General features: G+C 36.8%; 1 long non-coding RNA gene and 1 gene segment (V, D, J or C); both read left to right on the top strand.

Moving 5' to 3' along the window:
• The first annotated feature begins 1,605 nt into the window (after positions 1–1,605).
• Positions 1,606–2,107, top strand: LOC137013717 (immunoglobulin kappa variable 1-39-like). The segment is given in 2 exon segments: positions 1,606–1,654; positions 1,767–2,107. Coding segments are annotated over 2 exon segments (390 nt in total).
• A 2,330-nt stretch (positions 2,108–4,437) lies between these two features.
• Positions 4,438–6,602, top strand: LOC137014111 (uncharacterized). Of its 2 annotated transcripts, none has more exons than XR_010893801.1 (3): positions 4,438–4,677; positions 4,979–5,151; positions 5,234–6,602. It is a non-coding gene; the product is annotated as an uncharacterized lncRNA (long non-coding RNA). The 2 variants fall into 2 exon arrangements; XR_010893800.1 differs by having other exon boundaries at positions 4,441–4,677; positions 4,976–5,151.
• Positions 6,603–14,378: the final 7,776 nt, after the last annotated feature.

Genomic DNA, 14,378 nt, shown 5'->3' with positions numbered 1-14,378 from the left:
CTGCTATACTGTATACTGTAATAAAATTTAGCCAAATGTGCAGAGGATGCTGAATTTACTTTTACTGCAATTGATAGTATACTGTATTGTGGTGCATACCAAGTTCATACTTATTTTTCTCATGCTTTTCATCTACTGCAAGATCAATTTATAATAGTAAAATGAAATAGAGGTATTTTTGTTGCCGTGTTATATGAATTGATCTCACTAGTGTTCACTGAGCAGTGCAGTAGTCTGTGTATTTGTTATGTTTTGTGTGTCATCTGATGCCAAAGTTTGATTTTGTCAGACAAGAATAAGTTTTTGACTAGAACATTTTATTTTGACCTGGACATTTGAGGTTTGTGCAAGTTGGTGTATAGTTTTGATATTGTGTTTAGTTGTGAGAAAATATTGAATTGTTTCATGAATTGTGCATTAGCAATCAAGAAAAACAATAGAGACTGAAAAGTTTGAAGGACAAATTTATGTTGGCTTGTCATAAACCCAACTTCAAGTCTTGTTTAAAAAATGTAAGAACTTTGGTCAGTTAGTCCAGAATATAGATGTTCTGGGTGATTGCTAAAGTGTTGCTAGGTGGTTGCTAGGTGATTCTGGGTGGTTGCTCTTGCTATGCAGTTGCTGATGTTTTGCTAGAGTATGTGGTTGATAGGGTGTTCTGGGTGAACACACACATTCCCACCTCTGTTAATAACAAAAACTCAAAAATTGTTTTGTTGCTCTTTAACTTGCACTAAAATGTGATATACCATTGAAGTAGCCTGTGTAATATTAATAAAACTGCTCATCTCCTTTAGTGATACAAGCTCAGACTCATTTAGAAGTTTTTCATATAGTGTATTTACTTGGTGCCATGATGGATATTGAAATTCTTTTATTTATTAATTTTAAACAGTATATAGATAATTTCTGGTAATGCAATGTTTGTGAACACAATTGTGTATGTCAGGCTATAAATCTCCAAAAACTATGCATGAGCGCTTGCTTTGGTGTTGCCACCCCTCATAGACCTCATGCCACCCCTTTGCCACCCTAGAAATAATTTTCTAGATTCGCCCCTTTAGTTAAATCGCAATATAAGGGGGCGCCAAAAAAAAATCTTGCCTAGGGCACCAAAGAGGCTAGGGCCGGCACTGGCGGCGAAGGAGCATAGTGCGCAAGAAGTCTCTATCAGCAGGAACTGTTTCCATTCGACGTGTTTTCATTTCATCTCACAGATAAGCGCTTGAGATCTCATTACACTTGAAATATATATATATATATATATATAAGTGTTTTAAAGTGAAGTGATTTAGCGCTTGGGATATTTTTTTTTGTGTGTGTTATTACTCCTCCTTGGGAAAGTTCCTAGGCACTTGCACTTAATTATAGTTCATTGTAGTGTGAGGTGTGCAGAAGTTTACAGACATGTGAAATGTTTTGTGAAATCTCAATGAAACCACATTAAACCATCTTAAACCTGTCACTGCTGAAGCGTTTGCATAGAGAGAGTGTTTTACATGAGCGACACACGCTTCAGTGCTCTGCATGTGTTTATAACTCTGTCAAACATCAAACATGATCAACAACTGTTTTTCACTAGAACTGAACCTACAACCAACAAAAATGACTTTCAGCACCATATTGATCTGGACGCTGGCAGTATTATGTCGAGGTTTGTGTCAGTAAAGATTACAGACATTATTTACTTGTTATTTTTATGTGTTGTGAAGATATATGGTTGTAAAAGTGTTTGTTTGTGATTTCTAATCTTTCTCTCTTGTCAGAATCTGTTGGTCAGGTGACAGTGACTCAAACTCCCTCAGAGCTGCTCTCTCAAACTGGACAATCAGTCACTGTGACCTGTAAATTCAACAAAGATCCAACCTGTTGTTGTAGTGGCAAACAGTGTTTTAGCTGGTACTTACAGAAACCTGGAGAAGCTCCTAAACTCCTGATTTATGCAACAAACCTCCTCCAGTCAGGAATTTCATCTAGATTCAGTGGCAGTAAATCATCTAACAGAGATTTCACTCTGACCATCAGTGGAGTCCAGACTGAAGATGCTGGACATTATTACTGTATGAGTGACCACTGGATTGACAGTAATCATGTGTTCACACAGTGATAAAGAGTCGTACAAAAACCTCCGTCAGTCAGAGTCACAGTGACTGAACTGATACTGCAGCTGCTCACACACTTTCACACACTTTCACACACTACTGACACACAGAGGACAAACACAGGAACTACACATGTGCTCAAAACTGACTTATGACTGAAATCAGCTCTATTAGACTGTGATCTGTCCTGTGACAGACGGGTTTGACTCAAATATGCTCAGAGTCTGAGAAAACAGAGTGTGTAAATTAATATGTAGATTCATATGTTGTTTTGTTTTTGTACATTAAACTACACTAAAGTCATGGTGTATCAGTAACATGCAGATGTTTTTCAAGCAGCTCCTTCATCTAAAGCTGTTTCTAAATGTATTACTCATAACTCATTTCTCATGAGCAGAAGTGAAAGTGTTCCAGTTGAGAGCGTTGAACCAATCAAAGAGTGAAACTGTGAGTTTGAGGTGAAAATCACATTTGCATTGGCAGGTTTAGTGATTGTGATCCTCTCAGAATAGAGCAGCTCCGTCTCCAGTGACCATGTTCAAACCCCAAGAGCTTCATTTGACATTTCCTGCTAAATGCAGCTGTTCTCAACTATTACAATCAATCAAAAGCAGCTGAAACTTTAGTGCAGGACTTTGAATGAACGACACACTGATCAATGATGCAGTCGGACACAAATGTAACGCGTTCAGAAGCTTTATTGAATGAACAGCAATGGCAGCACATTGAAAGACTGCTTCAGTATTGAGCTGTAAATCACGTGACTGCTGCGAATCCTGCCGGACGCTCAGATACGGCTCGTCTGGACCGGAGAAACATCAGCACTGGGAGCTCTTGAGGAACGAGGCCTCGTGATCAGCTCCGTCATGTCTTACTCTGCAGACGAAGCGATCCGCGCCTTCCCAGCGTGCTTTGCTGAGGCTCAGGACGCTGCTGCGGCTGTAGCGTCCGTCCCGCTCGCTCTCTGCACTGGTCTGAACCCCCTCGGTGACCTCTGACCCGTCCAGCGTCCAGCTCACCGTCGCCCCCTGTGGAGAGTAAGAGCTGAGCAGGCAGAGCAGTGCGGCTGAGTCTCCAGAGATCTGCAGAGAAGAGGGCGGCAGCAGAGACACGGAGGGCTTCACTGCGGGACCAGCTGCACAAACACACACAAACACAAAAAGTTACATTTTAAATGATCCCCAGAATGATTTTGAAAAACAATGTCCAAGTAAATTAATATTTAAATTGTCATGTCATTATAAGAAAACAAATTTAAATGATCATTTCAATATTAATTGTATTTTAAATAATATTCTGCTATTCAAACATCAGATTCAAATTTGATATTTTAAATAGTTTAAAAGACAAATTTTCAAAATGCTCTTCAACTAAATTTCTTTTTGTCTGATGACCCCAGCAAAATTATATTTTGTCCATATTATAAAACGTTTGTTTCATGCATTTAAAAAACCCTTAATTGTTAAATTTACCAAGAATTACAGACAAAATTATGTATAAATCAAGAAATAATTGAATAATTTTAAAGTACTGTGAATACATGAAATGAACGAAATGTTAGCAATATGTTAAATTATTCATGTAAAATGAAAAAACTATATTCATTTGATTTTTTTCAGAAGTTACAGAACATTTTAATCTCAATCTATTTTTTTTTTAAATTGTCCACATGAAAAATCATTAATATATTGTGATTTCTTCATAAGATTTAGAAAAAAAATTCAGTATTAATTATATTTTTTAAAATATTCTTCATATTTTGATACAATCATAATTTTCAGCAGTTTCAATTATACATTTTCAAAAAATTCTTCTGTTAAGACCATAATCATCATTAAACTTAATAGTTTAAATAATTAATTTTTAAAATGTTCATTAACTAAATTTGTCTTTGTCTGATGATGACGCACAATTAGATTTATTTTGTCTGTATTATTGAACTTTGGTGTCATGACTTTAAAAAACCCTTTATTGTTAAACTTACCATTAATTATGGACAATAATTATCAATAATAATTGAATATATCAAAAAATACTGCCATCCACACATTAAAATAAAATGTCACCAGTAAGTTAAATTATTCATGTAAAATGAAAAATGACGTGAATGATGAAAAAAATAAATATTGCAATTATAAAACTTTTTAAAAACCCATTTTTTTGTAATAAATAAATAAATAATCTTGTTAACGAAAAATAAAATAAAACTAAATCATTAAAATATCATACATTTTTTTAGATAATTTAAGAAAGACTTACTTCTGATCACCAGTTTAGTTCCTCCACCGAAAGTGTACCACAGTGCTTCATTCTAGTGAAAGCGTCGTACAAAAACCTCCGTCACACTCAAATGAACACAAACTCCAGCAGAGAAAGAGACGAACGACACTCACACACACTGATATGAGACTCAACAGCAGCTCTTCTCAACATTAAATAATGATTATTGGACTGAAGTGACTTTCACAGAAACAGCCTCATCATCTCTAAATGTCTCTTGATGCATGAAAACTATTAAATCTGAATAAATAATATAATCAGAAAGACTCTGTACTGATCATCACACATCTGAACTGTGAGTTTCTAAATGATCATGTATTTCTCAAAGCATTTTAATAAGTTTTGTTGACCTGTGACCTCTGGAATGACCTTTGACCTCTCATGGAGTTCACAGTGAAATACTTGTTTCTTTAGAGATTCAACTCTGTCATTTGATTCATCAGAAACCTGTAGTCTGAACCAGAGACTGAATGAAAAAGAAATGATTTATGAAAACACTCGTCTGTTGGATCATGAGAATAAAACACATTTAAAGCCTCAAAACTGATCAGTTTCATCTGCATGTGCTCATTTTCACGTGTGTTTTACTCCAGCAGGGTTTTTGCTCAGAGAGTCACTTTGCATCGGCTCATGCTTCAGCGCTCCGAGTGTTTATAGCGTTCAGACTCAAACACTTTATAACACACTGCTGTTTACCACGGTACAAACCCAACAAACACCATGAATCTCTTCAGCAGCTTCATCTGGATTCTGGCAGCTTTTATTCCAGGTAACAGACGTGAAAGCTCGTCATTTTTGAGTCTTTAATGTTCATTTCATCTGATTAAACACATTAATGTTGTTGTCGACAGCATCCAGAGGAATCACTGTGACTCAGCCTGAAGCTGTGACTGTTTCTGAAGGACAAAACGCCAAAATAGAGTGTAAAACTGATCCTGGGATAAATGGCTGGGGTTTAGCTTGGTATCAGCAGAAACATGGAGAAGCTCCTAAACTCATCATTACTGGTGTAAATGATCGCTATGGTACCATTTCCAGTCGATTCAGTGGGAATGGAGCACGAGGTGGGACTGATTTCACTCTGACCATCAGTGGAGTCCAGACTGAAGATGCTGGACATTATTACTGTCAGAGTTATCACAGTGGTTATGTGATCACACAGTGATAAAGAGTCATACAAAAACCTCCGTCAGTCAGAGTCACAGTGACTGAACTGATACTGCAGCTGCTCACACACTTTCACACACTTTCACACACACTCAACAGTGAAGATTTTCATGGATATTAAATATAAAGCTTTCATTAAGTTTTTCACATGGTAAATACTTAAACTATAACTCTCTTTATCTTATTAAATGAATCTAACACTATATCTGTGAGGTTCATAATTTGGCCGCATGTTCTTGTTTCATCATGTATCTGCAGGTGTTTTCATGCTCCACTGAGTGAAGTTTATTTATAAAATATGAGCTAAAGCCCTGATCCAATGAAAGACCTGAAACAAAAATGACACAAAGAAGAGCTCAAAGACACAATTATATTTTATTTAATGACTGAAGTTTAATAAAATCACACATATAGTCTTGTATAAAGGCAGAAAGCAGATGCAGATGCAGATGAAGCGACTGAAGCTGATGGAGAATGAACGAGTCCCTCATGTGCTGCAGAGAAACACACTGTTGGTCTCCATGAGTGAGAAGAGCAGCAGATCTCCTCTGAACACTGCCGTCTCCTCACACAGGCCGGCCGCTCCGTGTGTCCTCACAGTGTCTCCATCCACTCCTGCTGCTGCTCCAGCTGTACAGACCGTCCTTCTCCAGGAGCCCAGCGCTGCTCTCCTGAGACCTGCTGCTCCCGTCCACCTTCAGCTCAGGCTCCAGTCTGACGGGAAGCCCTTGTTGGCCACACACACCAGTGTCGCTGTGTTCAGAGAGGAGATCTCTGCGCTGACGCTCACAGAGAAATCACACTGACCAGTGGCTTTCCTTTAGGATTCAACAGAAAACTGGGAGAAATTCTCCAACAGCGAGAGAAACAACATGAAGAAGGAAATTACATTATTCCATAAACACATTAATGATCACAAACTCCTATATAAATGAAAAGAGAAAACGTTCAGAATATGGTTCACATTCTGGTAAATTTGCTGATTGATTATGAAATCACTTAAAAAGAAAATATAATTGAGTTTCAAACTGATACTTGAGATGTTGTACTGTTCCTAAAATACGATGCAATAATCACATGTTTAAAGCAATAAAAGTGTATTTAAGATTAATAAACCTTCATTTAACACAATTCTGCCACCATATTTTATTTTCTCCTTTCATATCTTCTATTTAATATACTTCACCAGCTAACACATTTTTGTTCTGAGAACATTTTCCTTCAACGTTATGAGAACATTTAAAACTCTTCTGCAAACAATGTATAAATAATGTTTTTGTGCTAACCTTTTGAGAACATTATTAAAGACCAGATAACATTGAACAAACACTCTATTAATGTTACTGGAAGAACGTTTGTTCGTAACTTTGAGAGAACATTGCCAAAACGTTAGCTAAAGTTACGAGCGCGTTGCCTGTTAGCTGTAGGAGCTTGTTCGAGTTCACTGAGAGAGCTCCACTGATCGGAGAAAGAGGTTTACCAAATCACCAAACAAATAACTAATCTAAGCACATATATGCAGTATAAAGCAGTAGTGCAGTTATAGTCCACAATAATCAGCAAGACTGGAATACTGTGTTTCACACTCACACACCCTTCTGATGAAACTGACCATCCTTTCCTCAGTTTCTCCTCAACTGAAACTTTGTGCACAATGGTGCAAATACCAGTAAGTTGACTAGCACAAACCTTAGTAAATCACCTTGCGTGATTCATTTAAATATTCTCCTCTCATAAATGTTGTGTCTGAAAGGGAAACTCCTACAAATGCATGTTCAATAATGTCAGGTGCAGAAATAACTGCTCACGCTTTTCAGCTCTAATTTTTCACTGCGTGTCTTTAGTAAATCCTGACAGTAGTGTTTAAACACCAAAAGAGGGTTTGCGCTTGTGCTAGCTGTTAGTAAATCTGACCCTTAGACTGTGATCTGATCTGTGACAGACGGGTTTGACTCAACTACCCTAGTGAAAAAAAAGTATACTTTATTGTATTTTAAATATATTCCCTTTTTCTATAGTACACTGCAAATATACTAACAAAAAATGTACTATCATTAAATATATAAAAAGTATATTAGTATCATATTTTCACAATGCAACTTTTAACACACTTTAAAATAATTGTACTTTAGTATATTTTCAAAAAATATATATTTTAGAAAAATATACTTGAAGTGTAAGTTCAGTTTATTTTTTAAAAGTGTATTTATTTGCACTTTATAAAAATATATTTGAGGTATATTTTAACAGTGTGCTGAAAATGATCATTGTAACAATGCACTGAAAGTATATTTAAAAAATACATTATTTAATATCCTGGAGTTGTAGTGTATCTAATGTTAAATTTGAGTATATTTTTTAAGTTTACTTCTTCATCCTTGGAATTCATTATATTACTTGTGCTATTTATTTCAGTATGAATGCATTACAAGCCCATTTAGTATATGCAGTGTAGCCTATACAATTTCCAAATATGTGTAAATGTTTATTAAGTTTACACTGGCAGAATCATTTTACAATCGTACACACAAATCTATATTAAACAACACACCAGCAGCACAAGTAATGTGAAAAAATATGTCGAGTGGTTAAAGGTGGTACAGAGGATGTTTTGTTTTATACATTTTTGCAATATTACTTGAAACTGTCTTTACTAAGTGATAAAAGACTATTTATTAGGTGCACTGAAAGTAATATTAATATACATCATCTGTGCATGAGGTAGGGCCTTAAAAACATCAGCCAATCGTTTACGCGATCATCGCGTAAACGATTGGCCCTCTGGCTTGTCAATCACTGCCATGACGTTCCTTGTGAGAGACGCGCGGCTGCGCACTCTAATAACTTTCCACACTCCGCATGCAATGTTTTTGTCTGGAGACAGGAGTAACAACTGCAGATTATGAGTCACCTGCGGTGAGTCCGACATAATGAATCCACGGCTTTAAGCCGCGCACACACTTAACAATTGTAAGGCCGATTATGAATGTAAATTGATACTTATGACTGATCGCGCTCAAACGCGTCCAGTCAGAGCCAGTTGCGTTCAGTCTGCGATTACAGTCGGTGTTCAAATTCCTTGTGTAAGTATATAAATCTGCTTCAGGAGCAGGAAACAATCGCTGTATGTTGAGCTCAGTCTTAGAATGTTTTAGCTAGTCGTTAAATGTGTGCCCGGCTTAATAACACAGCGAATGCCAGTGGTAAACAAACACTGAAGGAGGGGGGTTGTTCTTCCGCATGCGCTCATTTCAAAAATTCAGTCGACGAAAACATCCCCTGTACCACCTTTAAACTTATCGGAATTCAAATGTCTCTTCAACTTGGTCTGTGACCAATCAGATTTTGTTGCTCACTGCCTTCAGCCAATCAGAGCTGCTGACGTCACGGTCGTCGTCTGAATCCTCTCGCTCAGTCACTCAGGTGAAGTATAATGTCGCAATGTATAATTTATTTAATAAAACACCGAAAGCGCAATACATCGCTCAATCTTGGGGATTCTGACCAGTTCAATCAAGTGACATCGCAGCCTGACCGTGATGGCGACGACAACCGGCTAATCTAATGGCCTACGCGATCCTGAAAGAACCGGAGAAAAGTGCTGCTATTGGGAGGTGAGTTGTAGTCTACCAGTTAACAAACTTTATTTTATTTTCTTTAACAAACGGAGAGCGATATTTCGGCTTGATATCTCCTTTTTGAGTTTTTGTGTGGTGGTTTATGGCACATGTTTGTATGCAGCACCAAAACATTCATATGATTGGTCAAATCTGCCTGTATTCTGTACGATATTAATTCATAAAGTGTTTTATGCTTGACCATATACCGAAAACAACATCGACATGCCATTCTGATACAGTTCCCTGCTGCTAATCCTCATTTACTGTTCAAAAATAGTATTGGTTCAATGTAGGATTCAGACAGACTATTGTAAACGTGAATAAAGAACTTCGGTAAAGTTGGTTTTATATTCGCACATTCGGACTTCTGATAAATTCAGACTTTCCAATAAATGTGCAATAAATTAATGTTTGCGAATTTTAAGCAGCGACATGATATTGACAACCAACGATTGTCAACTTACAACATTTTTCACAGTCGATCAAAATAGGCAAGTATTGTTTTAATGGCATATTTACTTGTGAATGTCCACTGAATGTCCAATGTAGTGTGATTAACAAGGCTATTGAATACGGATGTCCGAATGTGCGAATATAAAACCAACTTTACCGAAGTGAATAAAGAGTTGAACATGCTGTCTTATATCTGGTATATTCTGTCAACAGATGCTGTTCTTCACGAGTCTCTGCGGTCATCATTGTGCCATCAGACACAATGAGAAGCTCATCAGAAAATGGAATATAATGTGTCATTTGTATTTGTGTTTAGAGGGTCACCATGGTCCAATATTTTTTTTTTTTCTTTAATGAAAAACATGGTAAGTTTTGCTGAATCTAAGTTTAAATAAAAACTATTGGATTTGTCAATGAAAAATGTCTCTTCATTAGTGATGTTGTTACATTTTATTTATTTTAATGGCCTTAAAAACAAATGCATTCAACTTTGGGAAAATGTGTTAAACTGTATTTAAATAGTAGCACAGCTGTATTGTGTGAGATTATGTAATTCAAAGTACAGTAGTCAACATTTGAAGTGGATCAAAAAAGTTAGGACAACTTTGATTAAAGGTTTTGATCCGCTTCAAATGTTGACTATATTATACAAAGTATAAGTAATAACAAAGTGTATTGTTATGGACTGCAAAGTGTGTAATGTTTAATATTTGGAATAAGCCAAAGGTACTGAGCATACAGTATATACTATTACCTGTAAAATAATATATTCAGTGTATATTGCTTGTGTTTTCTGAAGACACTCGTAATTATTTTGTAATGTACTTAAATCACAAATAAAGTGTACTTATAACACAAAGTGTACTCATAACAGAAATAAAGTATACTTATAACACAAATAAAAGTATACTTATAACAGAAATAAAGTATACTTATAATACAACGTATATTATAACAAAAAAATACTTTTAACACAAATAAAGTATACCTATAACACAAATAAAAGTATACTTATAACAGAAATAAAGTATACTTAATACAACATATATTATAACAAAAAATATACTTTTAACACAAATAAAGTATACTTATAACACAAATTAAGTACACTTTAATATCACTAATCAAGCATGTAATTAGGCCCAACACAGACATATACTTAAAGTGTACTAAGTATACTTGAAGTTGTTCCAATTTAGCACACATAAGTATACTAAATATAGTATATAGTTGTAAATATAAATATAAATATAGTTGTATTTTAATACTACTTAATTTCTACTTAAATATACTTAGTACAAAATTAGTTGTTTCAAAATAGCACACTTTAAATGAACTAATCATTAACACACTTGAAATATACTAATAATTAGTCTTGCTGCAAGTATACTTAGTATACTTTTTTTTCACTAGGGATAGAATCAGAGAAACTGAGAGAGTAAACTGATATCAAATCAAACAAACAATCATGGTGCCATACAGTAGTTTTTGTTTTTGTACATTAAACTCTGCACTGGTCTGAACTTTCTCTGTGACCTCTGACCCCTCCAGCGTCCAGCTCACCTGCGCCCCCTGCATGTAAGGGAATATATGTATGTTTTGGTTCAATGTTGTGATCACGTTATCTGACATGACACAGTTCAGAAAGACTCAGAGAAGGTCTGATGATGTTCTTTCTGCAGAATAAACTCCACCTGTATTCAACCCCTGATGTGTTTTATACACGTTTGTTTCTCACAGCTATAGAAAGTGTTTCTGGATTGATGTTTCTGAGCTGTAAAGGATCCCAAAGACAATTGCATGCTAAACTTATTATGTTAACTTATTATGTGCATTGAAGCTATCCAAAGGCCGTGTTTGTCTTATGTTGGCCATATACCCTGTTAAGTTGGCCAGAACTAAAGTACTGTTTGGATCAAATTTATTCATCACTGTATAAACTGTACTTGTTAATCTCTGTCCGATCCTGTTCATCAGTGTCTGTCTGTTCTCACCGCCCTCTAGAGTCACAGTGATGTAGTGCAAAATAATAGGAATGAAACTGTTGACACTGTTTTCTCTCACTCCAGTTTTGCTCTGAAGGGTTTCTGTTGTCAGTACAGCTGTGATCACCTGCGGTCTCGTACCTGCAGCTGAATTAGAGTTGAGATAATGATAATATAGTTTTGAAACATTTCATCTTCACAATTTAAATTGGTCCTAAATTGTATGCTATATTTAGAGCCTCATTTAAATACAGAATGAGTTCATTTGCATATTGATCAGATGCTTCAGTGCTCTGAGAGTGTTTATAGTGCTGTGAGTTTAACACTTCATCACTGACACACACAACAATCTTCATCAACATGACCTTCATCATCATCTTCATCTGGACTCTCACAGCGTTTGCTCAAGGTTTGTGGAGCACAAGTTTGATATCAATTCATTTCTTCAAGTATATTGTCAAAGTTTTGAGTTGATTTTCTTCTTGTTGTGTGTTTCAGAGTGTAGAGGACAGATCACCGTCACTCAGAGTCCCTCAATGACAGCAGCTCAACCAGGACAAACTGTGAACATCAACTGTAAAACCAGCAGTGATGTGTATTATCATAGTTCTTATGGACATTATTTAGCCTGGTACTTACAGAAACCTGGAGAAGCTCCTAAACTCCTGATTTATTATGCAAAAAAACTCCAGTCAGGAACTCCACCTAGATTCAGTGGCAGTGGATCTAACAGTGATTTCACTCTGACCATCAGTGGAGTCCAGACTGAAGATGCTGGACATTATTACTGTCAGAGTTATCACAGTGGTAATGTGTTCACACAGTGATAAAGAGTCGTACAAAAACCTCCGTCAGTCAGAGTCACAGTGACTGAACTGATACTGCAGCTGCTCAAAGGAGGATCTGAAACAACATCGTCACACAAACATCTGAAATAAAATCATCTAAATTAATCTGCCACTCTTAATAATTATAGAGGTCAGAAAGAGATTTTGTGCTCTTATAGATCAGTCACACGATTGAGATCTGAGTGATTTCAGTTGCCGCATTTTATTAATAATAGATGTTAATTTTCATAATTCTCCATGGTTATTTGATTTGAGTATCTCATCCTAACATGTCATTTGTTCACTATACACTGTATTCATACTATATACTGCAGACAGTAAGAGTTTTATATCAGCTGCTGTTTTAATTGTAGTCCTGATCAACAGTTCAGTTCAGACACGCCTCTCCCTCCTCTGCACCAATCACAGCCTCTGATCAGAAAGAGCAAGATAAGAATATTAATTTGTGCTTTTAACTGAATTTTTATTGAAAACATATTCACAAAACTATGAGAAGATACAAACTGGTATCTGATGATAACATGAGCTGATAAACCTCAGTGTAACTGATGAATATGAACAAACCTCTGATCCAATGGAGAGAAACTGGAACAGGAGAAACTTCTTCAGCTGGTACTTACAGAAACCTGGAGAAGCTCCTGAACTCCTGATTTATTCCACAAACTGCCTCAACAGTGTCATTTACTGAAGTCAAACAGTGAATCTGAGCGAGTTAAACTCATATTTCTTCATCAGGTGGAGTGATTGTGTTTCTCTCAGAATAGAGCAGATGTTCATCGTCCTCAGAGGAGTGAAGAGGCCCGTCTAACGGGCAGAGGCAGATCATTCCACAGTTTAGGAGCTGCTGCAGCAAAGGCACGGTCCCCTCTGAGCATCCGTTTGTTTTGGGCACATTCAGGAGCAGCTGATCAGCTGACCTGAGAGAACGGGTGGGTGTATAAGGGTGTAGCAGCTCAGAAACGTAGGGTGGAGCAAGACCATTTAGAGATTTAAAAACAAATAAGAGAATTTTAAAATGGATCCTAAAATGTATGGGCAGCCAGTGAAGTGAGGCTAAAATAGGGTAAATGTGCTCGTATTTGCGTTAACAGACGTGCTGCAGCGTTTTGAACCATCTGCAGACGAGCAACAGAAGACCCACTAACCCCCACATACAGTGTGTTACAGTAATCCAGCCGAGTGGTAACAAAGGCGTGGATTACTGTCTCAAAGTGTTGCCTCGAAAGAAATGGCTTTACTTTGGCCAGCTGCCTCAATTGAAAAAAGCTTGATTTAACGACTGCCCTGATCTGACTGTCAAGCTTGAGGTCAGCGTCGATTTTAACCCCTAGGTTAGTGATTGTTTGCTTGTTGTACTGGGCCAAGGCCCCCAAATCAACAGAAGGGGTCCCAATGGTGCCACCAAAAACCATCACCTCTGTCTTTTTTACATTAAAACTTAAAAAAGTAAGAGACATCCAGGCCTGTATATCAGCAAGACACTCGAGTAACGGTCCGACAGTGTCGTTCTTTTTAATAGGCACATAAATCATCTGCGTAAAAGTGGAAAGACATGCCATGCTTCCTGATTATTGAACCTAGTGGGAGCAAATACAAAGAGAAGTGGGCCTAAAACTGAGCCCTGTGGGACCCCACAAGAGAGAGGAGCAGAGGAGGACTCAGAGTCACCACAACTGACACAGAAAGTCCAACCATCCAGGTAGGACCTAAACCATTCAAGTGCTAATGCTTGATGCCCACCCACTGCTCCAAACGTGAGATCAGGATTTCATGGTCCAGTAGTTAAATCAAGAAGCACAAGAATAACACAATCACCAGAGTCAGCAGCTAAAAATATATCATTAAAAACTTTTAAAAGAGCAGATTCTGTGCTGTGCAAAGTTTTAAAACCGGACTGGAACATTATTATGGGCTTTCAAAAAG

This window comes from Chanodichthys erythropterus, chromosome 23 (assembly GCF_024489055.1).
Source record: "Chanodichthys erythropterus isolate Z2021 chromosome 23, ASM2448905v1, whole genome shotgun sequence".
In the NCBI taxonomy this organism is placed as follows: Eukaryota; Metazoa; Chordata; class Actinopteri; order Cypriniformes; family Xenocyprididae; genus Chanodichthys; species Chanodichthys erythropterus.
Note: the sequence above shows the minus strand (reverse complement) of the source record. Positions and strands in the feature narration are given on the sequence as shown.